This window comes from Dromiciops gliroides, chromosome 3, assembly GCF_019393635.1.
Source record: "Dromiciops gliroides isolate mDroGli1 chromosome 3, mDroGli1.pri, whole genome shotgun sequence".
In the NCBI taxonomy this organism is placed as follows: Eukaryota; Metazoa; Chordata; class Mammalia; order Microbiotheria; family Microbiotheriidae; genus Dromiciops; species Dromiciops gliroides.
The window spans coordinates 644,776,013-644,801,589 of NC_057863.1; the positions used below are offsets into that span (position 1 = coordinate 644,776,013).

A 25,577-nucleotide genomic window follows, 5' to 3' on the forward strand; every position below is an offset into this window, starting at 1 on the left:
ATCAGCTCTTCCCCTGCCTCCCCCCAAGCTCCCTCCTCCTTGAGGGCCACTGACTTGCTCAGGACCCTTCTGCCCCAGCCCCGTCTTTGGCAAGGTCACCCTAGTGAGGCCTGCTGAGGAATGACGTTGGCTAAAAGAGGCTGTCCCCCAGCTCCCCTCTGGTCCCCAGCCACAGCCGCAACTCTCCCTTCCTTCACTTCCTCCTGCCCTGTTTACACTCCCCAAATACTTGCAGCCTGTTATCATGGGCCCTGAGTCATCCTTTGCCTTCCCCCTCCCCTCCCCCATGAAGGCAAGGCCTTCCCACTCCCTTCAGGTCCAGCCCCATGGCCTGCCTGGGTGGGGGGCTCAGATGGCAGGCTGGCTGTGCCTAATGGGAGCCAGCTGACCCTGGTGACTCAGCCAGTTGTGTGGGAACCCAGGCGTCCTGCCTTCCCAGGCCCCTGGCTCCCCCTCCCCCAAAGGAAAAGAAGGCTTTCATTCCCCCTCCCCCCCCCAAACCCTTGGGGGAACAGACATTGGAGCTCCGCAGATATCTGAAGCCATGGGAAGGAGACCACCTAGCTGCCTCACCCCTCCCTTTCTCCCTTCCCAGTGGGGTTTTCCTGCTGAGTCATAGGAGGGAAGTGGGGTGAGTAAGGACTGGGGAGACATGCCCCACCCCTGCCCTTCTGCCTGCTGGGGAGAAGAAGGTAAGGGCAAAGGGATGAGCTCCCACGGAAGGTAGGCCCCCACCCCCAGCTCTGGGAAGAACCTGCAGGACTGGACACAGACAGGCCAAGATGAGGAGACAAGAAGTGCTTGTCCTTAAGAGAGTAGAGAGGGAAACTGAGACCCCAGAGGACAAAGGGCAGAAAACCCAAGCCTCTCAGCTGCCAGCCTAAGGCTCCTACTACCAGCAGATAGTGCCAATGAAAAAGAAATCCAGGGGACTGAGAGGGAAGGGAAGGGCTCTCCCTAAGACCCTGTCCTTAATCCTCCCCCTCTGGTGGCTGGAAGAGAGCAGAAGCCTTGGGGGTGGGGGCAGGGGGCCAAGGAATGGTCTTCCTGCATCTCTCCTGTGTCTAGCCCTGATCACTAGGCTGTTCTTTCAGACAGCTCTCCCTGCCTCCATCTGTGTCTCCCGTTATCTGCTCTTTTTCCATTGTCTCTTGCTGTGCTTCTCACACACACACACACACACACACACCCCACTTCTCTCCTGGGACAAGCTGGGTGATCCCAGGTCAAGGGATGACTGGTGTCCCCACAGGGGACTGAGGGGTCGGTGGGTCGGTCAGTCTGTCTGTGTCTCTCCCTGTGGGGGTTAAGGAGAGTGAGTCTGAGTCTGCGTCCTGGGCCAGGCCCCGTCTCGCCCACGGCTCTGGAGTCAGAGAAAATATTTGTGTTCCGGGCTGCCCCCTGCCGCCCCCTCAGGGACCCAGGCATCCCAGCCCTGGGGCTCTCCTCTCCCAGGCCAGGGAGAACACAGTTGGGGAGAGGATGAGTGTCTGGGGCTGGCTAGTGCCTCCCCAGGGCCCCCCCTCCTCAAGGTCCCCTCCCCAGGGTTATGTACCATGTAAACACACCAGGCCTGGGGATATTTATATAGTGGGCTGGGCTCTGTGCCAACGCCCACCGCAGCCCCTGCCCGCGGGCGCCCGCCTGCCACCGTGGCAGGCAGAGAGGCCCCAGGGAAGGGGGAAGGAGGGGTGGGCACACAAACGCACACCCCAAGCCACAGACAACACAAAACACACCAGCAGGAGGGAAAACACCCAAACTCCAAGACGCAAATACACCCACTCAGATGTGAATTTGCACAAACTCAGCTGAGACGCCCTGACCCCCCTAAAAACTCACACAAGCTCCTAGGGAAGGGGAGGGCGGGGGTGACAGGCCCTTGTTTAAGACCAGGAGGAGAGACAGGAAGGGTCCCTACCGCCTTCAGTTTCCTGCCCCTGTGGGGGCTGGACAGGAAGCTACGCCGGAACCCAGGCATGCCCCCCTTCACTTCCCTCCGGCCCCAGCCTCAGGGGAGGGACTTGGGCCTTTGGGGGAGCAGCCACCTTTGTAGTCCTCTCCCCCATCCTCCACACACCCAGCCTCGAACAGCTTTAGGCATGGGGCAGACGTGCCCTGACTTAGCCTGACCACCCAGCCAGGGGCCCCTGGCAGGCACGAGCCAGGCATGGGGCAGGGCCCCGGGTGCGAAATGGGGAAGGGGGAGGGGCTCTGGAGATGCCAGGGTGGCACACAAAGGGGTGGGGCTTTCTCCCCCACCCACCACCTCTCCAGAAAGGGGAAGGTGCTTAGCTAGACAATTTCTTCAGCTGTTCTTCAGCAGGCGGGCACCCCTGAAGCCCAGCCCCCTCCTCTTGTCAGCTCATTGGGCATCCCAGGCCCAAGAGCTCAAGCCTGGGGGCAGAGGGAGCGGCTAGGAGGAAGACAGTGCCGTTTCACGTGTGTGTGTGTGTGTGTCACTCGTGTGTGTGTGTGTGTGTGTGTCACTCGTGTGTGTGTGTGTGTGTGTGTGTGTGTGTGTGTGTGTGAGAATGTACCCAAATGAGCTATCTCTGCACCTCCCCGTTCACTGGGTCTGTCCAGCTCTCATTCTGTGGGCATCTCTGACTAGAATTTGATGCCTATCATATAGTCTATGCTGGGGAGGGAAGGGGGGGAGGACAGCTGCATCTGTCAGGGCTGTGTGGTGGTGGGGGGGGGGTGTTCATATGTCTGAGTCTGCTTGTGCACCTTCTTGCCCAACCTCCACGCTCAGCCGCTATCCCAACAAGTCCTGACAAGAGTTCCACCACCACCAACACTGCTCCCCACTCCCCCACCCCCATCATAAGTAGCATGGGGAAGGAGCAAACTCCCAGAATGTTGGTCCTGGGCCTTGGGAGAGCCTACCTCCCCCAAAACTGTCCACTGGCTCATGCCCCCTGCAGCAGCCCCCACACGGGATAAGTACAGTAAGGAATCCTGGCTGGGGGTGGGACAGAGATGAGCAGAACATAGACTTCAGGGGATGAGGACAAAGAAGGGGAGATGTGGTGAGAAAGAAGCAGGTTAAGGATGGAGAAACAACTAAGCAGAAGACGACATGGAAGAAGGAAGGCAGACGAGTGGAGAGGGGGGCCCCCAGTTCCTCATCCCAAACAGCCCCCGTGCCCTCAATAACACACAGATCCCAGTTTCTCTCTCCACCTTTTAATCGGCCCCCAGGGGGTTGGGGTCCGGGTGGCCTTTAAATACCACACACCCCCCCAGGCCGGGTCCCTCTCCCCCTCCCATAAGAGGCCAGCTGGGGGGGGGAGGGGGGAGGGGGCCGGGCCTGCCGGGGGGTCCCCGGGGATCAGGGCAAAGGTCTCAGCTGCACTTGCAGGAGCGGACAATCATGTTGGACAGCTGCTCCACCTTGGGCTTCCGCCCCACATAGTAAACGATGGGCAAGGGTTCCAGGGCCTGGGGCACACAGCAGGGGTTCACTGACGCCCCAGGGTTGTGCTGGTTATAGAGGGCCAGAACCTGCAAGGAGAGAGATGACAAGACTGATGGACATCAGCTTCCTCCACCCTCAGGCTGGGGTTCATGGAGCAGGAGCGGGCCCAGGCAGCTTCCTCCACCCCCAGCCCTCCCCTTAGATGGGGCTCACCTTGCTGTACTGGTTGTCCAGGCTCCAGATGTAGGGACAGGGCCCCAGGCAGAAGTTGGCATGATAGCCTTTGGGCTCATGTATCCACTTCCAGCCCAAGTCCTTACGAAAATCAATGTAGAGTTGACGAACACAGCAGTTCTTCTCTGAGGAGCTAGAGGGAGGGGGAGAGTGGGAGTGTTCAGAGAGAAGGGGGCTGTGCTGGAGGAGTTATGGGGGGCAGATTGGGGAGCCTGAGGAGGGTGGTCAGGCACCACAGGGGTCAGGATGAAGGGATGGAGCATCCAAGGGAAATCAGAGGTCAGGGGTTAGAGGATGGGATTAAGGATCTGGGGGTCGAGAGTAACAAAGGTTAGGGGAGATGGGAGAAACTAGAGGTAGGTTAGCAGTGCCGCAGGGCAGGGCTGGAGCAGAGGGGACAAAAGTCATCCGTTCTCACCTAAAGCAGTAGTCAGTGTCCAGGGCCCTTCGGTGCCTGGGGCTGTGAAGGTTCTGTGCCCGATCCAGGGGGGTGGCCATCAGCAGCAGGAAAGGCCGATTTTGGCTCTGAATGATGCCCATGTCCCCCCGAACATTGTTCAAACCTGATTCAGGGAGGAGGTGTGGAGGTGAGACCAAAACCAAGGGCTTGGGAGTGGGAGGGGGCTAGATCCTGACTCCGGAGATGCCCCACACACCATCCCACAGACGCCCAGATTGGGCACTCACCACTAACGTCCATATGGAGCTGGTTATCTTTCTGATCACAAGAGCAGTGGGCACTGAGGCGGAAGGTCTCAGTCTTCTCTGGGAGCCCCAAGAAGAGAGAGAAGTGAGGCAGGGGGTGGGGGCAAGGATAACTAACCTGAGGCAACCGGGTCCCCAAAGGGTTAAAAAGGATTGTCAAGGGGTCACAGGGATTATCTGTAACTACTCTCCTATTAAATGAATTCCTTTTATTTGTACGTCCATATGCGTGGTTATCTCTAGGCTTTATTTCCTTTGGTGGATGGGAAGGTTCACTGAGAGGGGAGGACCCAGAGCCCCGTTCTTCTTCCCCCCCCCTCAGCCTTTGCCAACCTCACCTTTACTACTCAACCACTGATACACCACATTGGTGACTTCAAAGGACAGCCACTCCACAGTCTGGCTGGGCCGGACTCGCTGGCTGGTCAGGTAGCGCCAAGAGCCATTGCCAAATTTCTTGGGGGAGGATGAAGGGCAGTGAGGAGGCCAGGCCTGGACGTGACCTCCTCCACAGCGCCGCCCCCCAGCCCCCAGCCCCACAGGTCCCAGTAGTCTGGGCTCACCTGATAGAGTTCTACATGCTGTTCCACTGTCGACTTGGTTTTCATCATCCGGAGCTCAGCTCGAGAGAGCAGAGCTGGATCAGGGACGGCTTCCTGGAGCTCTGAGGTGTTGAAGTGGAAGTAGACACTGTGGGGAATCTTCTCAGCATCTGGGGCAAGGGAGGGGGTGCATACAGGGAGAGAGCCATCAGGGCAAATCAGCCTGCCACAGCCTTAGCCAAGGCATCTCTGCCTGCCTCATCTGCCTGAAGAAAGATGGAGGAGTCTGGAGCCAAGGGAGGCTCAAAAAGATGCTTTAGGATGGAAGGCCCCCTCCCTCTCTCCTTCCTGATATAGTGCCCCCTCCAGCCCCCCCCCCCCAAACAACTCTTTCTGTGGCTGAGCCAATTCAGAAACCACAGAGTCAGTCCCTGGGTGGCCTGAGCCCCAGGGAGACCAAGGGACCAGAATGTAGGAGGAGACAATAGGGGCCCGATAGGAGCATAGATTTAGCGATGGATGATGGGACATTAGAGGTTATCTAGTTCAACTCGTTTGACAATCGAGGAAACTGAGGCCTAGACATTAAGTGACTTGCCCAATGTGACTTGGGTAGGTAGAAAGTGGAAAATCCTGGGCCGCTTCTGACTCCAAATGCAGGGTTATGCTGCTGGGGGGTTGGGAGGGGGGCAAAGACGCCAAGGGAGGAACTTGGCTGGTGAAGGAGAGAGAGAGGAGGGAGCAGGATGGAAAGAGGGAGGAAAATAGAGGGACTACGATGCAGGAGAAGAGACAAAAGGCCCCACAGCCCAGGAGTCTTCCGCTGCCCGGACTAAGTGGAAGAGACTGGATTTGAACTCGTCTCAGGACTTCCAAGCCGGTACTCTTTCTGAGAAGAGGAAGAGGAGGAGGCGGCGGGAACACAGAGATGCAGAGAAGGGGACCAGGAGTGGAGATAAAGAGCGAGCCAAGAGGAGCCCCTCGCTGCCCTCTAGCACAAGTGTCCAGGCCCACGGGGAAAGGGAGGAGCCGTGCCAGGCCGTGGCTCAGGATCAGCCCCCGAGCCCCGGGCCTGGGTGCCCGCAGGGGGACCGGCATCTGGGAGGATGGGGCCAAAAGCGGGCGACCCGGGCAGGAACCTGTCTCAGCTCGCCCTCTTGCCCCGAGGCTCCAGGGGCTGATTCCGTGCCCCGGGGCCACAGGCGAGAGGGAGGGACAGGGGCTGGACTCCGGGGTTTCCCGGCCGGCAGGGGGACGCCCCGCCCACGGCGTGTGGCCGCCCTCGTGGGTCCGGCCGGGGCTCCCCCGCTTGCCCGAGCGTGTTTGTCTCCTGCTGCCCGGCGCCCCCCTCTTCCCCGGGAGCAGCCCTCGCTGGGCCCCGCCGAAGGTGCCCGGGCCTGGTGCTGCCCGCCTCCCTCCCCGCCCCCCCACCGAGGGCTCACCCGGACTCTGGGGTATCATGAGGACCCGGGTGACCTCCTTGGCGTAGTAGTCGGTCTCGGCCTCGGGCCCCGGCTCGGCCACGCGGTCCCGGGTGCTGTTGTAGAGGGCGAGCACGGCGTCGGGCAGCGGGCCCGGGGGCACGTCGCCCTGGGCTGGCGGGCTGTCCAGCCGCAACTTGGACAGGATCTGCCCGCGGATGGCCTCGATGCGCCGCCGTTTCACCAGCTCCATGTCCAAGGTCTTGCAGGTGGACATGGCCGCAGCCGGGCGCGGCGGGGCCAGCAGGAGGGCCAGCAGCGGCACCAGGGCAGCCGCCGCCGCCCGCAGCCCCGAGGGCGGCATGGAGGAAGAGGCGCACGCTGTGGCGGCGGCGGCGGCGGCACTGGCCTCGGGGCCGGCGGCGGGGGAAGGAGGAGCGTCTGAGCCCTGTAGGGCTCGGGATCCCCGACGGGGAGGTCTGCGAGAATGGGAGGGTGTCTGAGGCTGACCGGGGGAACTGAGGAAGGCGAGCTCCGAAGATGCGCCCACTGGAGGGTGGGGGGTGAGAACCAGCGGGGGGGCCAGCGGGGGGGCCAGGCAACCCTAACTGCCTGTAGGGTGAGGGGTCGGGGGTCTACGCGGGTTTTCCTCCACTCGGGGAGGGGGGCAAGGCAGGCAGGGGAGACTTCTTCGGGGGCTGCTGGGTGCCAAGGACCAGAGGTCCCGAGGGGAGGTGGGAGCGGGCGGCTGAGTCCGAAGTGTCCAGGGCGCGGTGGCCCTGGCTCCCGGGGGCAGGCAGGGCGCGCTTCGGCTCGGCCGGTGAGAAAGTCTCAACTTCTGGGCAACAAGTCCCGTCCCTCCTCCTCCTCCTTCTCCTCCCCCCTCCTCCCCTCCTCCCGGCGGCGGCGGCGGCGGCGACTCCTGCGGCTGCTCTGGAGACAGCGACTCCTGGGCCCCCGGCTCCTCCTCGTCCTTCCTCCTTCCTCCCGCTGGGGCCGGCGGCCCGGGCCCCGCTAGAGCCGGGGGGGTCCCGGCCGGCCCCAGGGGCCCCGCATGGGCCGGGGCGGGGCTGGGCTACGACGGTGACTCGGGGTGAGACGGGGCGGGGGGCGCCCCCTGGGAACCGCAGCTCCGGCGCGGGGGTGGCGGGGGGCGGGCGGCGGCTTCGGCCGGGCAGCCGGGTTCGGGCTTCGGAGCTTTTTGAAGCGGCTGCGGCCCCACCCAGGAAGCGCGCGCGGGGGCCGGGGAGGAAAGGCGGGGGGAAGGAGGGAGGGAGGGAAGCGCAGCTCCCCCCCACCACCACCACCGCCAGTCGCCCGGAGGCCGGGGGATGATGCCCCGCCTCCGGGACCCCGGCGTCCTCACTCCCCCCACGCGGGCAATGGGGGGCGGGGTGGGAATAGCGGGCTAGGCTTGGGGCTCCCCCCGCCCGGGCGTCTGCCCAGGCCCTGGCCGCAATGGGGAGGGGCCGGGAGAACTCACTCGGCGCTCTCCCAACGCCAGGGGAAGGGGGCGTACGGACTCTTCCTCCCAGGGGAGGGGGCGAGGGGTTCCCCCCACGCGCAGTGGGTGCTTCTCTTATTGGCCTCGATTCGGCTCTCCCACCTCCGCCTCCCCCCCAACCCCCATTCAGACTTTTGTCCCGGGACCGGCTCAGCCTCCATCCAATCCAAGGCCACTTACGGGAAGAGGGGCAGGAGGAAGAGATTGGGGGGTTGGGGGGGGCAAATGAGTGTGGTAGGATGGCGGGACAGATGAGGGGTTGGAGGACGTAGGGGGCGCCACTAGGCCTAACTCTCAGAGGGCAAGGGCCCCCCCTCATCTCACACGAGATCCCAGCTTCACCGGGGAAGGCGCTGCAGAAAAACTGTAGCAAACACCCAATGGGGGGGAGAGAGAGAGGGTACCGGAGATGGGGGGCAGGGAGAGGGACTGAAAGCCAGCCTGGCCCCCGAGGGCAAGGCCCAGCAGGCAGGAACGGTCACCAGGGCCTGGAGGCCCCAGAAGAAAGAGGGAGTCCCGGAAGTAGGCCCTGGCCATGGGGAGCCCTTGGGACAGGTTCCTTTCCCTCTCTGGACCTGGGCTTCCCCGTTTTCCAGAGTGGAGTGAACCGGGAGACACCCGGGGTCTCTAAGGCTCCTTTTAACTCAGACTTGCTGGGGTCTAGTCCCTCAACGACCAGCCCCTGGGCTCAACTTCCCCCTCTGGAGACCCAAGGTCTCTGAGGCCCGTTTCCCTTTGAACGCGGTGGGGGAGGGACAGAGACGAGCCGTTTGCATCCAGGAGTCTTGTATTAGCCCTTTATGTACTTCTGCACAGAGCGGTGGAAGGCAGGGCCATGCTGCTTTGGCCTGATATTGCCCTCCCCGCGCCCCCCCCCACCCCAGGCTTCCATAGCCCATCACTAGAGTTTGTTGATTGAATGCTGAAGGCAGGAGCCTGGGGATACAAAGAAAAGAGGAGGGGAGGGGAGGAAGAGAGCTGGGGATGAAAGGGGGGAGTGGGAGCTGGCCGAGGTGCTCAGCACTCAACCCCATATCTGGAGAAGTTTCTCAGGATCAGGGCCAGCTCCAGGTGCACCGTGCCTCCAGCCACCGTGTGGAGCCGGTAGCGGTCAGCCCCACTGTAGACGACATCGCTGTTCAGCAGCTGGGGCCCGCCACCCACGAAGGCCCTGGCCAGCTGCTCTCTCCAGCCACCCAAGGGGCGCCAGGTCACGCAGTCCAGGCTGTGGGCCCCGGGGCTGCTGGGGATATGGGAGAAGCCATACCCCGACAACTGGCAGCGCCCAAAGCCATCCTGAGACCACACTTGCAGGTGAAGCCGAGGCCAGCCTGGGAAGGAGACAAGACCTGCCTCAGCCTGCTGTTCCAGTATTCTGTGGGTCAAGCCTGCCCCTCCCTCCCAAGCCATGCTTTTGCTCAGGCTGTGTCCTGAGCACAGGGCTGCCCCAGTCCCTGAGGGCCTTCTCCCACCAACCAGTGACCCTGCCCTTACCCTGGAGGCCTTTGGTGGCAAAATGCAGGTCAATTGGGTGAGACCAATAGGCCACTTCACCCAGCTGGGGAGTGTCCACTTGTGTCTGGCCCTCCCGAACACCTGACAGCAACTTCCACGCTCCTCCTGCCAAGCAGAGAAAGAAAGGGGAACTGAAGATAGGAGGGACTAGAAGGCAGGCCTTCTGATAAATTAGGGGGAGGTGTCCTGGAAAGATCCCTGGGTTCAAGTCCCTGTACTGTCAGTAACCCAATTAGGTCTTGGCTTCTTCACTTCTTGGGTGAAATCTTTAGCTCCCTTTCACCTCTACAATTCCAAATCAAGTCTGGCCAGAGAGGATCACTAGGTTCCTTGTAGGACACAGACCTGGGTCAGACTCCCCCTTCCTTCCTCCCCCACTCCCAACCCCGGTCTAAGGGCTACTCCTAATAAGAAGAAAGCACTGGACTCTCACTGTCCCAGAGGAAAGGGGAAGAGGAGGGGGTCTGGGCCTCTTTGGAGCTGAAGGATCTCCCAACCCCCCCTTAGCTTGGGGATGTGGGGCCTAAAAAATCAGGAGAACCTCTAGACTTGTTCCCATCCACCCTCTCTCCAGTTGGATAGAGCAGGGAAGGTCAAGGAGGGTATCCCCAGGAATCTAGCCAGAGGAGGCTGGGTTATCCCCACACACATACCCGTATGGACACCCCATTTGCAGAAGAGGCTGCTCTCAGGAAAACCTGTTGCTCCAACGATCTGCCCAATGACATGGACCTCAGCCATGGCCCCGGAGAGGAGAGATGTCAGAAGACCCCAGGAAAGAAGTTCTTGGACATGTCTCTGGGTCTTTGTTCCCCTTTCTGCGCCTCAGTTTTCACATCTGTAAAATGAGCACATCATGATTTCAGCTAGGTGGTTCAGTGACCTAAAGTCTTGAAGATCTGAGTTCAAATGCAGCCTCAGGCACTTAGGAGCTGTGTGATAGTGAGCAAATCAACCTGCTTGCCTGTTTCTTTACCTTTAAAATGGGGATAATACCAGCACAGACCTTCGAAGGTTGTCCTGAGGTTCAAATGAGATATCTGTTTGCAAACCTTAAAACCACATATATACTCTTCCCATCTCTATAACTCCTCCCCTTAGCACCTCTGACCCCGCCCCCGAGGCGAAGCTCCGCCCCAGCTCCCAAGTAGACATGCGCAATATCCCTAGAGAACAGCAAAATGGTAGGGATCCCAGCCCCTCGCGCAGGCGCCGTTTCCCCGGCAAGATCCCGCACAACTCTACGGGGATACGTCCCCGCGTCTCTCGGCTTCCGGCCCCCTGCCTCACCTGCCCCTAATTCACCCAAGAAACGGGAGGACTTCGAGACCGTCGGCAGGCTCGGCGGCTTCCGGGACCTGCTCCGGCCGTTGCTCCGGCAACAAAGGCTTGCCGTCTTCCCTCCGCAGCATTCGTGCCCGCCCTCGCGCCGCTGATTGGTCCTCGGCGAGGAAACGGGGCGGGACAGCAGGTATCTCCCGCCTTCCCCTCGCGCACGCCTTGCATGCCGCTGATTGGCCCTCGTATGGAATGGGGTGGGGCGATAATGGAGAGAGAGCCTTTCCCTTCGTGTGTGCCCGCCTAGCAAATTGCTGATTGGTCCTCGAGGAAGGTGATGGGGCAGAACTATGTCTTCTCCCTTCCAAGATCCCTTGCGCCCACCCCGTTCTTGGACGCTGAATGGTCTGTGACTAAGGAACTGGGGCGGGACTATATCTAACAGGCTCTCTTCCCTTCTCATGAAACGTTAGGCGAGGGAGGGACTATAGTACCCGGGTGTCATATTGGGTGTGGCGGGTGGAGTTTGCCTGCGGCCATATTGAGTGTGTAACCCGGTTTTATTCCAAATAAACAAGAAAAAAACCCCGAGTCTGCCACTTTTAGTAAAACCACTTTCTGTCCACCTAGCACCTGTCAGTTCTACTAGAAACCGCCTCCTCAATGTAGCCATCCATCCCCCTGCCTCAGACCCAGAAACCCGAACCAATTCAGGCCGAATTTATTAAGCACCTACTATGTGCCTTTTGTAATACTAAATGCTTGTTGACTTGCTACACATCGGAATTACAAGGTCAAAAGTAAATTAATCCCTGTCCGCAAGATAGGGAAACAACATCTGCTCGGGGAATACAATAGAGAAACCAATCAATGAGTTGAAAAAAATCAATCAGCTTGCATTTAGTAAATCTACTGTTTTCTGGGCGGTGAAAGGGACAAAAATGAAACATGAAACCAAGATCATAGATTTCTAACAGGTCGATTGCCTTCAAGGACAATACATTGTGCTGGAGGATTACATCTGCACAGAGAGATAATATACGTGAGTGGATGGATGGATGGATGGATGGATGGATGGATGGATGGATGGATGGATGGATGGATGGATGGATGGATGGATGGAGGGGTGAGATAGATAAATGTGGCTGGATAAAATAGATAGATATAAATATACAGAGAAGTGATATCAATAGAAAGACAGATAAATAGATATATAATTGTGGATGGATAAATTAGAAATAGACTGACAGGATGGATAGATAGATAGATTGATTGATTGATAGATAGATAGATTGATAGATATGATAGATAGATAGATATGATAGATGGCCAGGCTATATAGACACAGATTAGATAGACAGATGGATGGATGGATATATAGAGGGGTGAGATAGATAAATGTGGCTGGATAGAGGAGATAGATATAAATATATAGAGAAGTGATATCAATAGAAAGACAGATAAGTAGGTATGGATGGATAAATTAGATATAGAGAGATATGTAGTTGTAGATGAATAAATTAGAGATAGACTGACAGGATGGATAGATAGGCTATATAGACACAGATTAGATAGACAAATGGATGGAGGAATGGATGGATAAAGTTACCTCTGTCTGAAGCAGCTTGTTTCAATGGATACCTATTGTTTTCCCCTACAATAACTTCCAAAAAAAAATTTTTTTAAGAAGCAGAGTTATTTATTTGATACAGAGAACTTCCAGGTGAGGAAATTCCTTCTATCAATGTATGTCAGCACCTTTTCTGTAACTTATAGACTTAGAGAGTTCCTTGCAACACTAAGAGGTTAAGTGACTTGCCCAGGGTCACACAGCCAGGCAGGCCTTGTACTCAGGCCTTCCTGGCTCTGTCACCTGCTCACTATCCACTTTACCACACTGTCTCTTTAGGAAAGAGAGAAGGAGGGAAAGAGAAGAAAAGAAAAGTAAAATCCTGCTCTGCCTTCATCCATCTTTCTAAAATATGTAAGTGTAGTGGGGCAGCTAGGTGGCACAGTGGATAGAGCACCGGTCCTGGAGTCAGGAGGACCTGAGTTCAAATCCGGCCTCAGACACTTAACACTTACTAGCTGTGTGACCCTGGGCAAGTCACTTAACCCCCATTGCTCTGCAAAAAAAATAAAATAAAATATGTAAGCGTTAATAGAGCCTACCTCTCTGATGAGTACTGAGCCTTCATTTGGGGTCTGGGGATTTTAATTCAGCTTTTGGCTTTGCTAAGCCCCTTGTCTATTTTCTTGTGTTTGGGTGAGTCAGTGAGTGCCTTTCTCCAGGGCTCAGTTTCCTCCCTTCCACCAGATATCCTGTCACTCTGTGACCTAGGGCCCATATAACACTGGAGACTTAATTCTGAAGAAGGAAGACCCCCTGCTGAACCTAATTTCCTGGCAGACACCACCCCAGGGCTTCAGTTTTGGAATGCTGGTGTGGCCTCTGGGCATTTAATGGAAAGGGAGCTGCCCAAGGTCATCTAAGGTCACACCTTGTAGGGATATCTTAAAAAAAGGTCTTGGGGCAGCTAGATGGTGCAGTGGATAGAGCACCGGCCCTGGATTCAGGAGGACCTGAGTTCAAATCTGGCCTCGGACACTTGACACTTAGTAGCTGTGTGACCCTGGGCAAGTCACTTAACCCCAATTGCTCTGCAAAAAAAAAGGTCTTAATGCTTTGCCTGGAGAACCAGAGGCCCAAGAGTCAGGGAAAGAAGGAAGGAAAGAGTTGATCATGGGGGAAGACAGCTAGAAGGAGACTGAGAGGGGCAGCTAGGTGGCGCAGTGGATAAAGCATGGGCCCTGGATTCAGGAGGACCTGAGTTCAAATCCAGCCTCAGACACTTGACACTTACTAGCTGTGTGACCCTGGGCAAGTCACTTAACCCCCATTGCCCCGCAAAAAAAAGAGAGAGAGAGAAATTCTAGAAGACTGAGGAAAGGATCAAACTGGCACCCTGCTGAGATGATTCATCTACTGGCTAACAGGTGGAGATCATGGGACCTAGGGGATTTGCTTCTCCTATTGCCTCCTGTTAAAACCAAGCCCCCTGACACAAGATATGCAAAAGTCCTTTAGCCTGTATGTGGGCTGAATGATCCCTTGGAGGGGATGCTGCTGTGTTAAACACCCATGTTCTTGGGCTAGACAGACACCCCTCGAGTAACACGGGAAGGGGAAGAAGTGGAGGGACACAGGGACCAGTCAGGGCTCTTTCGTTCATACACGTGCCTGATGCCCAAGGGTCCAGGCAAGTCCAGTGGTGACGTCTGGGGCTGGAGCGGTTTCCCACTGATAGGGGCCCACTCATGCACAATTACTCTAGCTCTTTGTTCAGGGCTTCGGGTTCCACCTGGTGGCTGGCTTGGATATAACACCTGGAGTAACTCCAAGCCGCACCTGCCTTGGGTACCACCCTCCAAGAAGGAGTTTCCCCAGTGGTAGGAACACGCCCTTCACATATGAAGAGGAAACGGTATATGAGACAGTCCCTCCGGGAAGAGCAGCTGGGGGAAATTGGGGTGATGTAAAAGTCCAAAAGCTATCAATTCAGGAAATCACTTTTAAGAGGGCAAGACACTGGGGCTGCGTCAGAATACCAGCTGGGCAGGCAGGCAGAGGTGAGGAAGGGAGGTATTCCACGAGCGCCTCCTGGGCATGGCGGGTGAACCAATGGCCGAGAGAGTAGGATGAGAAAAAGGAAGGGGAATTCAGGGTAATCTGGAGACCATCTGTGAGTACCCCACTGGGCTGTCATGTAACAGTTTGGTCTGTGTGCCAAGCATAGCGCCAAGCACTTTACAAATAGCATCCCCTATGATCTTCACAACCACCCTGTGATGGTAAGGTAAGAAGGGAAAGGACTTGCTCAGGGTCACACAGCTAGCAAGTGTCTCAGCACAGATTTGAATTCAGATCTTCTTGACTCCCGCCTCAGTGCTCTAACCACTGAGCCGCCTCAGCTAGAGACCCAGAGTAATAGATAGAAGTTGCAAAAGGGCAAAGCAGGTTAAGATAAGGGTAGTTATCAGGACAAACTTCCTAACAATTAGAATTATCCAAAAGTGGAATAAGCTGCTTTGAGAGGCGGTAGATTCTCCCTCAGACACTAGATGACTAAGGGTCTAGCATGTCTTAGTGGAAGATGATAGCAAGATTTGGTTGCTCAGAGAAGTTTATCAGTATTTTTTTTTTAATGAGGCAACTGGGGTTAAGTGACTTGCCCAGGGTCACACAGCTAGTAAGTGTTAAGTGTCTGAGGCCGGATTTGAACTCAGGTCCTCCTGACTCCAGGGCCGGTGCTCTATCCACTGTGCCACCTAGCTGCCCCAAAGTTCATCAGCATTGCACATCAGTGTCATGATGGTGTGCTTGCTTGGGTTTTGGATAATGGACGATGATGCTCTTGTGCTTGTTGTGGTCACCAATGGAGTGAAGCAAGGCTGTGTGCTTGCTCCCATGCTTTTTACCATGATGGTTTCAACAGTGTTGTCAGACGCCTTCAACGAGGATGAAAACAGCACCAAGGTCAGCTACTGCACTGACGGTAAATTATTTAACTTGAAAAGCTACAAGCCAAGACTAAAGTGGAGGGAAAGTTGGTACATGACTTTTTATTCCCAGATGACTGCACTCAGTGCAGCCTCCAAAGCTGAGCTACAACAAAGTATGCATCAGTTCTCTGCTGCTTGTGCTAAGTTTGTCCCAGCAACATCAAGAAAACAGAGGTTCTCCACCAGCCAGCACCGCCCTGTCCAAATATGAAACCATTGGTTACAGCAAATGGAGAAATTTTGAATGCTGTGGATAAGTCCACTTTGCTTGGCAGTCTACTTCCAGGGATGTCCACATAGATGATGAGGTTTATGCACATATTTAATCTTTTTTTTGTGTGTGTGTGGGGCTATGGGGGTTAAGTGACTTGCCCAGGATCACACAGCTTGTAAGTGTTAAGTGTCTGAGGCTGGATTTGAACTCAGGTCCTCCTGAATCCAGGGCTGGTGCTTTATCCACTGTGCCACCTAGCTGCCCCCGATGCACATATTTAACTCCATGTTTGGGAGGCTCAGAAGCAAAGTGTGGGAAAGAAGAGGTATTAGGCTGACTACCAAACTGAGGATCTACAGTGCCATTGTGCTGACCTCATTGTTGTGTGCCTGTGAAAGCTGAACAGTCTACCAGCGCCGGGCCCAGAAACCGAATCGCTTCCATTTGGATGGTCTTAGGAAGATTCTGAAGATCACCCAGCAAGATAAAGTACCAGACACTGAGGTCCTTTCTTGAGCTGAACTGCTAAGCTTTCAAACTCTAATGCAGAGAGCACAACTCCAATGTGCTGAGCACTTTGTTTAAGTCCTAGCTTCTTTAGTATTTAAAAAAAAATTTTTTTTTGCAGGGCAATGAGGGTTAAGTGACTTACCCAGGGTCACACAGCTAGTAAGTGTCTGTCAAATGTGTGAGGTCGAATTTGAACTCAGGTCCTCCTGAATCTAGGGCCAGTGCTTTATCCACTGTGCCACCTAGCAGTCCCTTAAATCCTAGCTTCTTAAACTGTTTGCCAGACCCCATGTGGGGTAGCCGAACTGAATGTGAAGGTCTCAAACAATTGGCAACAGTAAAAGGCTATGTATACCTATTTTACATACCTGTATACCTAGGTTTGCATAAAAACTTCCCCGGTTGGGGCAGCTAGGTGGTGAAGTGGATAAAGCACTGGCCCTGGACTCAGGAGGACCTCAGTTCAAATCTGGCCTCAGACACTCGACACTTACTAGCTGTGTGATCCTGGGGCAAGTCACTTAACCCCAATTGCCTCACCAATAAATAAATAAATGAACAAATGAATAAATAAATGAATGAAAAAAATAAATGAATGCATGAATACATAAATGAGTAAATAAATAAATAATTTAAAAAAAACTTCCCCAGCAAAAAGGAGTAACCAGTGGGAAAAGTTTCAGAAGCCCTAGCTTAAATGCCAAATGCACAGGTGCCTAAAAACTGTTTTTATGAAGAGCTCATGGAAGCAGCTAGGTGGCGCAGCGGATAGAGCACCACCCCTGGATTCAGGAGGACCTGAGTTCAAATCCAGCCTCAGACACTTGACACTTAATAGCTATGTGATCCTGGACAAGTCACTTAACCCTCACTGCCCTGCAAAAAAAAAAAAAAAAAGCTCATACAAGGCAAGCCCTCACAAGGAAGACAGAAGAAGCAATACAAGGACATTCTTATGGTTTCTTTCAAGAACTGTGGAATAAATTGGGAGACGTGGGAGACACTGGCACAGGACTCCCCCCACACACCCCTAAACCAGCATAGCATGACCGAATCAAAAGATGACAACCATGTCATAACGGGAAGGCAACTAGGTGGCACCATAGTGCATAGAGGCTGGCCCTGGAATCAGGAAGACCTCAGTTCAAATCTGGTCTCAGACACTTACCAACTGTGTGATCCTGGGCAAGTCACTTCACCCTGTTTACCTCAATTACCTCATCTGTCAAATGAGCTGGAGAAGGAAATGGCCAAGAAAATCCCAAATGGGATCATGAAGAGTTGGACGCTACTGAAAAAAATGACTGATCGGGCCGCTAGGTGGTGCAGTGGATAAAGCACCAGCCCTGCATTCAGGAGGACCTGAGTTCAAATTCGGCCTCAGACACTTGACAGACACTTATTAGCTGTATAAGTCACTTAACCCTTGAACCCTTGTTGTCCCGTCCCCCCCCCCCCAAAAAAAAAAAAAGAAAAAAGAAAAGAAATGTTGAAAGATATCATGGAGGTAGAATGGACAGGATGTGGCAGATGATGAGACAGGGTATCGAAAAGAGGCCAACTTTAAGCTGCAGCCCTGGGGAAGTGGAAAGACAATGGTGCCCTCAGTGTACAGAGGATTGGAGAACATGGTTTTGGGGAAAAAGCAATGAGTCCTGTTTTGGACATGTTGAGTTTGAGATGACAACAGCAGTCTGGTGATTCAGAACTGGGATCAAGAGAGCAATGAGGGAGTCATCAGCATATGGATAGTCACTGAACTCATGGGTTCATGGTGCAGAGGGAGCACCCCTTTGCTCAAGGGTGATGAGCCTACGGAGGAAACTGAGAAGGGGTCAAGCTTGTAGAAAAAGAACCAGGAAAGATCAGGGTCACAAACACCCAGAAAGGACAAAGTGTCTAAGAGTAGAAGGTAGGGGCAGCTAGGTGGCGCAGTGGATAGAGCACCAGCCCTGGATTCAGGAGGACCTGAGTTCAAATCCGGATTTAGACACTTAACAATTACTAGCTGTGTGACCCTGGGCAAGTCACTTAACCCCAATTGCCTCACCAAAACAAACAACAACAACAACAAAACAAAAACAAAAAATGAGGACAGAACCGAGGTTGTAATCTGCTGCAGCAGAAGCAAGGGGCTGGGATCAAGCACAAATGGAGAGGGCTTCGAATTCCTTGTTTTTACTCCATTTTCTGTCTGGCAGACCCATTTCTGTGATGAGCATGTTGGGGCCGAGATTCCTCTTTAGCTCCTGGGGACTCTCTGCCGGTGTCCTTGATCCAGATATTTGTTCTGTTTGACTTCCGAGGGAAGAACTAGAGAGAGCAGACCCTGCTGAGCCTGAACTAGTCTGAAAAGGCATCTCTCTCCAGCCTTAGATACCGGCATCCCTAAAGACATAGGGATTTTCCCCAGCCCCAGTCATTCTTTGGCTCTCGGTCTCAAAATCGGGTCTTCCCACAAGCCCTTAGTTGTCCCTTGTCCCTCATCATCCCCTCTTTGAGACATATGGGTGTCCCTCAAACTCTGCCTCACCAAAAATCCCAAAGGGAGGTTTCAGCAGCATCTGTAGAAGACTAGAGAACTTAAAGCCTGAAAGAAGCTTATAGGAAATCAACCTTTATAGTGTCATACATGGGGAGAAGAAGACCACCTCCTCCAGGAAACCTTCCCTGATTTCCAGTCCCTCTTCAAATGAACGTATGTTTACTTCTCCTCCCCTGCCCCCATGCCAAGTAGAGTGTCAGCTCCCTGTGGGAGCTTGATGTGGTGGGTGTCCCCATTTCCTGGAACATAGTAAACAAGTGATTAATTGATCTGAGTAGAATTTTGAATCGATGAATTAATGAACTTCTCTTTCTTTTTTTGGGGGGTGGGGGGCGGGGCAGTGAGGGTTAAGTGACTTGCCCAGGGTCACACAGCTAGTGTCTGTCAAGTATGTGAGGTTGGATTTGAACTCAGGTCCTCCTGAATCCAGGGCCAGTGCTTTATCCACTATACCACCTAGCTGCCCTCCTGAATTAATGAACTTCAGTTCTGGATCATGGGATCCCCACCTGGGACTTTAGAGCTTCTCATTTTACAGAGGGACAAACTGAGGTTGAGAAGGGAAGTTTATCCCAGATTACCCACAGGCAGAGCCCCAGGACCACCATCTGGGGAGGCAGCTCCTTGGAGAAGGGGCCAGCTCTGGGGCAGCTAGGTGTTGCAGTGGATAGAGCACTGGCCCTGGAGTCAGGAGTACTTGAGTTCAAATCTGGCCTCAGACAGTTAACACTTACTAGCTGTGTGACCCTGGGCAAGTCACTTAACCCCAATTGCCTCACTAAAAAAAAAAAAGGGGGGGCAGCTAGGTGGCGCAGTGGATAGAGCACCAGCCCTGGAGTCAGGAGGACCTGAGTTCAAATCCAGCCTCAGACATTTAACACTTACTAGCTGTGTGACCCTGGACAAGTCACTTAACCCCAATTGCCTCACAAAAACAAACAAAAAATAAAATAAAATAAACATTTAAAAAAAAAGAGAAGGGGCCAGCTCTCCCCACCAACTTCCACTCACAGGGCAGCGAGCCAGCCTAGCTGAGGGAGAGACTGCTAGGGGGAGGGAGCAGGTGCAAGGCAAGTCAGCCCCCCTCCCCCACCTTGGCCACCACCCCCTCCAGATCCTGAGCCCAAGAGCCTTTGGAATGGCTGGGCTTCCAGCCCAGGGCCCGCCACCATCACCCTGGGAAGCCCAGCCACTGCCCCTGCAGGGGCCGCAGCCGCTCCCAAGGACCCAGAAAGGAATGTTCCTGGCCCTGCCAAATGGCTCAGCATCAGGGCTTTGTCGGCAGAGAGGACACCATTGCTCTGCACCTCGGCCCCACAGGCCGTGGGACCTTGTCCCCCACTGGAATGTAAGCTCGTTGAGGCCAGGGGCCAGCTCGGACTGTTTGTGGCCCCAAGGTGCTTTGCCAATTGTTAAATATTTAATAAATGCTTTATTCATTCTGTCTGAGGTCCGAGTATTTGTCAGAGATAGCCCTTGAACCCGCAGCCACTTCCTGGAAGGTGGATGTCCATCTGTCTGGGAGCTACAGGGTCTCTTCCTGCCCATCCCACCAACCCTCTCTCCTCCATATCCCTTAAAATCAGCCCTGCCCCCCAGCAGAGCCAGGCACATCTCCAATATCTCCCTCAGAACAGGCACTTAGTTCCTGGAAGGAATAAATGAAGCAAAGGCCTGCCCCAGCCTCAGAAGGTATAGGGAGCTTCAAGGCTTTCCCCCCACCTGGCCCAGTGCCTCACCCCGCCCCCCCAAGGCAAAGCACCAGGTTTTCACAGGCTCCTCTCTGCCCAGAGAGACGGCAGATGGAGTGTTTGGCACCTCCAGACCCTGCAGCCAGCAGTTCTGGAAGGGATGCCAGTGGTGGGTGGCTGTGCAGGGAGAGACACAGACAACCCCGTCCTCGAGCCGAGGAGAAAACATTGCTCCTTCTTGCTGGAGAGAAACACCCTTCCCCAGCTAAGCCCATCTTCACCGCTTCCTAGTCTCCAGGAAGTGTCCTGACTGTGAACGAGAGGCCTTTAGCCTTTGTATGCTCTCTTTGACATGCCACTGAGTCTTGTAAAGACCTGATTTCCCCTCACAAGGACCTGCCTTCGACGCCTAGTAGCTGTGTGACCCTGGCCCAGTCACATGCTGGCTTGGGCAACTCTCAAAAGTCTAAGTTGGACATCTGCATCACTGCAGGAAGTTTGCACAGAGGGAGTGCCCAGCTTCCACGAAGTCACAGGTCTGAACCTCCCCTGAATGCTGGGGGCTGGGTTGTTCAGAGGCAGGAGATCCCCTCTGCTGATTTCGGCTTCTAGGGTGCCCTGTGTTGTGTACGTGGGCTGTGGGCTAACAGGTGGTGGCCACTGACCCACTAGTTCTCCACCCAACGTTTCTGCCAAGATTTTTGCTCACAGCTGGGTCATGATCGTTGTGGCCCATCCCCCACCAGCAGAGCAGAAAGTAATTCACATCTAAACCCAGATGGACACTAGTCATTGCAGATGTGCCTGGGAGCGTGTTCTCTGAGCCCTGATTGGCTGCCCAGGAGCCCTCACCATCGATTCACACTAGATCCACCAGTGCCCACCTCCTACTCACTGGAGGGCACCCCAGAGGACTGAAAGCCCTGGTTCCCCAAGTATGCAGCCTCCTGAAGGGTGCCCCAGGTCTGTCTGGGAGCTAAGGACCTGCAGTTGGGCCGGGTCCATGCCACTAAGAACCATCATCAGAGAGGCTGAGCTTGAAGGCCACCTCTGGGGCAGGGGGAGGCCTCGGAGCCCACATGGAACAATAGGGTGTGACTGGATAACCTCGCATGACCTCTGAGGTCCCTTCTTGCACTACACCTATGGCTTCATGAAGTTCCCCTCCAGGAGACTGAATCCCCATTAAGTTAGACTATATAGCCTCTAAGCTTCCTCAGACGCCTAAATCCTAGGAATATGGTGCGTGGACAGATGTGGGGCAGGGGAGATGTTGGAGGAAGTCCCCCATCCTCACTGTACCAAGGCCTTAGAGGGTCGAAGGGCCTTGCCTGAGGTGACCTAGGGAGGCAGAGGCAGAGCTGGGTCTGAAACCAAGGTCAGTGGTTTCAGATGGCAGAGGGGGAAGCTTCAGACCCTCTCCTCAGAAACAGGCATCCCACCCCCCCCCCAACGCAAATCTCCCGAGGCTGGCCCAGCCCCAGAGCTAGAGGGTGGAACTGGGGGGACGAAAGTGTCAGAGGGGGTCCCAGAGGCCTTATGGGAAGAAAAGGGCAGAGATGACAGGCTGGACGGACTTTTGAAAGGGGTAGAATTCTGGGGGTCCGCCACATTTAGGAGGAGGGGTACTCATGCTGAGAGCCTAGAGGCGTTTAATGGATGAGAGCGTATTGGGGGTCAAGGAATAGAGGCGGCATTTCTGGAGGAAATGAGGGGGGGCCGCGGGGGCGGTGTGTGCGCAAATAGTGCAGGATGGTAAGGGGCGTACCCTAGTGACAGGAGACCCCCCTCGCGGCTGCCTTGGCAAGTGGGGAATCCAGGCTCAGCCCCCTCGCCTGCCTTCCCCTCCCAACATCTGCCTTCTCCAGGTCCAGGGTAGGGAGCGGGGGAGTGGAGGGAGGAGGGGGAGTGCGGTCCTGGGCGCCTGGGGCTCCGGGCGGGGGCGGCGGGAGCAGCTGCGCAGAGCAGAGCTTGGAGCCCAGAGCCCGAGCGGAACGAACGAGCGAGCTCAGCTCCGCAGTGCCAGCCTCGGCCCTGTCCTTGTCGGCCTTGCACCCACAAACCTGGACACCCTGAATCCGCAGATGCAGGCAGCTGGGCTGCCCAATCCCGGAGAGCCCGGGTGAGTGGGGCAGCCCCGGGAGGGATGCCCCGGGAGGGATGCCCCGGGAGGGATGCCCCGGGAGGGGTGCTTGTCGCCATCCACCGGCAGGGGGGGGAACGCGGGGGTCAGCTTGGCCAAAGCCCCTCACCCACTGGCTCGCGGAAGCTTCCCGGGGCTCTGCCTCCTGTCCCAAGGGCACTGGCGACCCCTGGCTTCCTAGGATTGGGGGAAGGGGTCCCTGGGGATGTAGGAAATGCTAGACGCCCGTGGGCAACAGTGGCGGTCTGGAGCATATATGAGAGGTTGGGGGGATGGGGAGGGGGGGGGAGAAAGGGGGGGGTAGTGAGATCTTCCCTGAAATGCTCGAGGCTTAGTGTGAGGGGATGATGAGTAATGGGAGGGGGGAGGGCTGGGAGTCTGGACACAGGGTTCTGAACCTAAGCCTTTTCTGGGCCTCAATTTCCCTATCTGTAAAACTGAGGGCGGGGGGAGTCAGGTTCTCTGAGCACATTTTGAGTCCTGCAAGGCCTGGGGTAATTAAGGGTCTGTACATATCTGATCTATCTCTAACCATCTTCTTCTTGTTCCCCTCCCCAAGGGGGTCTAAAGAGACCATGGACAGTCCCCAGGAGGTGCACCAGCCCTTGCTTGGGCCACCACCAGATGGGTCCCCAGTTGTGGAGCCCCCCGCCTCTCAGCCCCCTAAGTCCCCCAGCTCTAAGGCCCCCAGCTCTAAGACCCCCAACCTGTCCCCAGGGGCAAAGGCAAAGGCAAAGCGGGCTCGCCAAGAGAAACTCGCCAAGGAGATGCTCCAACTGCCCACTATCAGCTTGGGGCTGCTGGAGCCTGTGAACTTCGATTTAGAGGTAGGAGCTGGGCTCTGGGCACCTGGGTGCCCATGCTCCAAGTAGGTCTGACTTGGAATCCAATGGACCAGACCATCCCCTCAGTGTTTATGCCCAGGGTCTTTTTATCTGTTTCCCCTGGGTCTCTCTGTTTGGGGATGTTTGTCTCAAGAGCTAGTGAGCTCCCTGTCCATGCAGGGCTCCAAGCAGGGGCCAGACAGACACTTGTTGGGCATGTAGAGAGGGCACTCCTATTCTAGTGTAGCTTCAACTAACCAGTCTCGAATGGTAGCTTCTTCCAGTCTGGCTGGCTCAGTTTGCCCTCCCCCAGCCCCCACTCTGGCTCAGCCCCCCCCCCCTTTGTCCCTGCTTCTGCCCGTCTTTGTCCAATGACGATCACGTCCATCCTTTCTCTGCCTGTCTCCTGGTCTCTGCCCATCTCATCGCTCTGTCTGCATCTCTGCATCTCTTCCTGGTCCCCATCCCTCCATCCATCTCCGTCTGCTCTGGGCTGGCTCTGCTTCTCTCTGGCCGTCTCTGTTCAGGCCCCCTCCTTCTGCAGTCTCCTTGCTTTGTCCCTGCTTCTGCCTCTTTTCAGCTCGATCCTTGCTGTCTCTCTGCTTGTCTCCACCTCTTCCTTCAGGCCTCTGCTTCTCTGCTGTGTCCTGCAGACCTTTCTCTGTCCCTCCCCCCTTTTTTTCTTGGGGATTGTCTCCCTGGTGACGCTGGTGTTGGAATGGGGGGGGGCACTGCCTGGCAGAAGGGAGGGATGGCCCGTCAGCTCCCCTTCAGCTGAGGGCCCCCCTCCCCACCTGCTCCTACACCTCACCCCCCATTCAGCCAGTCTCCCTCCTTGGGGGCTCCCCAGATCAGAAAGCTCCCCTGGGCCCCCTAGCCATTTTGTCTTCAGCCCTAGGGGAGTGGGGTTTCCCGTTTTGGTATCCTTGGTGCCCAGCACACAGTAGGTGTCTCACGAGTGCCTCATCAGTCTCTCTGCACCTCTGAGCAGAGGGTCACACTGCACTTAGTACACACCCCCTTGGGCCTTAGCTTTGGGGGATGGTGGGGTGATGAGGCCCGAAGGCCCCCCTGCCCCCTGACACCGTCTCTTTCCTCCACAGGACTGGTCCAGCGACAGTGAGTATGAAGGAATGGGGGTCGGCCAGTTCACCCCCCTGCTCTCCCGGGATTACGTGGGCCTGGCTGTCTTCTCTATCCTCTGCTGCTTCTGGCCTTTGGGCATAGCCGCCTTCTCCCTGGCCCAGAAGGTCAGCAGATGCTGGGGAAGGGGGGGGAGAGGGCAGGGAGGAGGGGGCCTGGGGCCAGGGGCTCACAGCCACTTCCCCTCTTGTTCCCTCAGACTAACAAGGCCTGGGCAGCAGGGGACGTCCGGGCGGCAGGCGCGTCTGCACGGCGGGCTTTCCTGCTGGCGGTCCTGGCCATTGGCCTGGGGGTCTGCATTTACACAGCGGCTCTGGTCACACTGGCCACCTACCTGACCTCCGGGGATTCCCTCTAGAGGCTCAGCCTGGCTCATACACCTGTGGGGTCATGACAACAGCCAGGAACACAAGGGAGACCCCCCCCCCCAAGCCCTCAAGCCCCACCTAAGCCAACTCCCCACCCCCACCTACCCTATTCCCCTTAACTGCCTGCTCTATCCCCCAGGCCCCCCCATTCCCCAGCTCCATCCCCTCATTCTCCATCCCCACACCCCCCCCATTCCCCATCCCTGCCTAGCCTACCCCCAGCCCCATCCTCTCCCCACTCCAGCCTCAGCCCAGGAAGAAACAAAGAATTAAACCTGGGATTCATCTGAAGCCAAAGTGTCGCGTGTCTGTGTTGGGGGGATTGGCAGCCGAGCCCTGGGCTGGGGAAGGGCCCACAGGGGCCCTAGGAGGAGCCGGCTGGTCCCAGCACCACCCTCGCACCCGTGCTCTCACCCTCTCCTGGCAGGGCCCCTTCCTGGATCCCAGTCTGGGACCCAGCCCCGCACTTTTCAGCCTCCAAAAAGGGCCTTTAGCCCTGCTGTCCTCTGGCCTAGAAGACTGCCCCCCTCCTTTCCTCCGCCTCAGCTCTTCTGAGGCATTTTGAGTTCATGAGCATTTATTGAGCGCCTGCTGTCTGCCAGGCAGTCTCTGGCTGCCCAATCTTTGGCTCTTCTTCCCAAAGGACCTTTCCCTGCTACCCACCAGATGTGAACACTCTGCCTCCACACATAACCTTGACCTTCACTATCCCTCCAGGAGAGCAAGAACTGTCCCTTTCATCTTTGTAGTGCCTGGCAGGGAGGTGGCACCACAATGGGTGGAGGGCTGGGTCTGGTGCGAGGATGACCCGGGTTCAAATCCAGCCTCAGACATGTACTGACAGTGTGACCTTGGGCAAAGCACCTAACCTGTAAACTGGGCATGACAGAACCTCTCTGGGAGGGCTGTTGTAAGGATTCAAGAGACCCTAGTTGTAAAATTCTCAGCCTGGG

The 25,577-nt window shown here is 55.9% G+C and overlaps 3 protein-coding genes across 4 annotated transcripts; 1 reads left to right on the forward strand and 2 right to left on the reverse strand.

The window, feature by feature from the left end:
* Nucleotides 1-3,185: 3,185 nt before the first annotated feature.
* On the reverse strand, nt 3,186-7,419 carry TGFB1 (transforming growth factor beta 1). The gene is made up of 7 exons (XM_043994150.1): nt 6,348-7,419; nt 4,927-5,075; nt 4,702-4,819; nt 4,346-4,423; nt 4,077-4,221; nt 3,638-3,791; nt 3,186-3,510 (listed from the first exon to the last, which is right to left on the reverse strand). Exons 1-7 carry the CDS (start codon nt 6,688-6,690, stop codon nt 3,352-3,354), a joined length of 1,146 nt encoding a protein of 381 aa, XP_043850085.1. The 5' UTR covers nt 6,691-7,419; the 3' UTR covers nt 3,186-3,351.
* A 1,186-nt stretch (nt 7,420-8,605) lies between these two features.
* Nucleotides 8,606-10,772, reverse strand: B9D2 (B9 domain containing 2). 2 transcript variants are annotated; one of them, XM_043991084.1, is made up of 4 exons: nt 10,636-10,772; nt 9,999-10,183; nt 9,325-9,450; nt 8,606-9,161 (listed from the first exon to the last, which is right to left on the reverse strand). In XM_043991084.1, exons 2-4 carry the CDS (start codon nt 10,084-10,086, stop codon nt 8,848-8,850), a joined length of 528 nt encoding a protein of 175 aa, XP_043847019.1. In that variant the 5' UTR covers nt 10,087-10,183; nt 10,636-10,772; the 3' UTR covers nt 8,606-8,847. The 2 variants fall into 2 exon arrangements, with proteins under 2 accessions (XP_043847019.1, XP_043847020.1); XM_043991085.1 differs by lacking the exon at nt 10,636-10,772 and adding an exon at nt 10,322-10,452.
* A 4,334-nt stretch (nt 10,773-15,106) lies between these two features.
* On the forward strand, nt 15,107-24,915 carry TMEM91 (transmembrane protein 91). The gene is made up of 8 exons (XM_043993895.1): nt 15,107-15,179; nt 19,570-19,852; nt 20,819-20,903; nt 20,989-21,109; nt 21,860-22,268; nt 22,849-23,116; nt 24,217-24,363; nt 24,456-24,915. Exons 1-8 carry the CDS (start codon nt 15,107-15,109, stop codon nt 24,612-24,614), a joined length of 1,545 nt encoding a protein of 514 aa, XP_043849830.1. The 3' UTR covers nt 24,615-24,915.
* Nucleotides 24,916-25,577: the final 662 nt, after the last annotated feature.

What these genes read in the sequence shown, in the direction of transcription:
- TGFB1 (XM_043994150.1), bottom strand. Translation starts at nt 6,690, where the DNA reads ATGCCGCCCTCGGGGCTGCGGGCGGCGGCGGCTGCCCTGGTGCCGCTG. An exon ending in GCTCCATATGGACGTTAGTG is followed by an intron (nt 4,222 to 4,345) that starts GTGAGTGCCCAA and finishes TCCCTGAATCAG; the next exon opens with GTTTGAACAATGTTCGGGGG. An exon ending in TGGACAACCAGTACAGCAAG is followed by an intron (nt 3,511 to 3,637) that starts GTGAGCCCCATC and finishes CTCTCCTTGCAG; the next exon opens with GTTCTGGCCCTCTATAACCA.
- B9D2 (XM_043991084.1), bottom strand. Translation starts at nt 10,086, where the DNA reads ATGGCTGAGGTCCATGTCATTGGGCAGATCGTTGGAGCAACAGGTTTT. An exon ending in CAAATGGGGTGTCCATACGG is followed by an intron (nt 9,451 to 9,998) that starts GTATGTGTGTGG and finishes TCTGCTTGGCAG; the next exon opens with GAGGAGCGTGGAAGTTGCTG. An exon ending in TGCCACCAAAGGCCTCCAGG is followed by an intron (nt 9,162 to 9,324) that starts GTAAGGGCAGGG and finishes TCTCCTTCCCAG; the next exon opens with GCTGGCCTCGGCTTCACCTG.
- TMEM91 (XM_043993895.1), top strand. Translation starts at nt 15,107, where the DNA reads ATGGTTTCAACAGTGTTGTCAGACGCCTTCAACGAGGATGAAAACAGC. An exon ending in GGTCAGCTACTGCACTGACG is followed by an intron (nt 15,180 to 19,569) that starts GTAAATTATTTA and finishes CACCCCCTCCAG; the next exon opens with ATCCTGAGCCCAAGAGCCTT. An exon ending in CCTCCTGAAGGGTGCCCCAG is followed by an intron (nt 21,110 to 21,859) that starts GTCTGTCTGGGA and finishes GGAGGAAATGAG; the next exon opens with GGGGGGCCGCGGGGGCGGTG.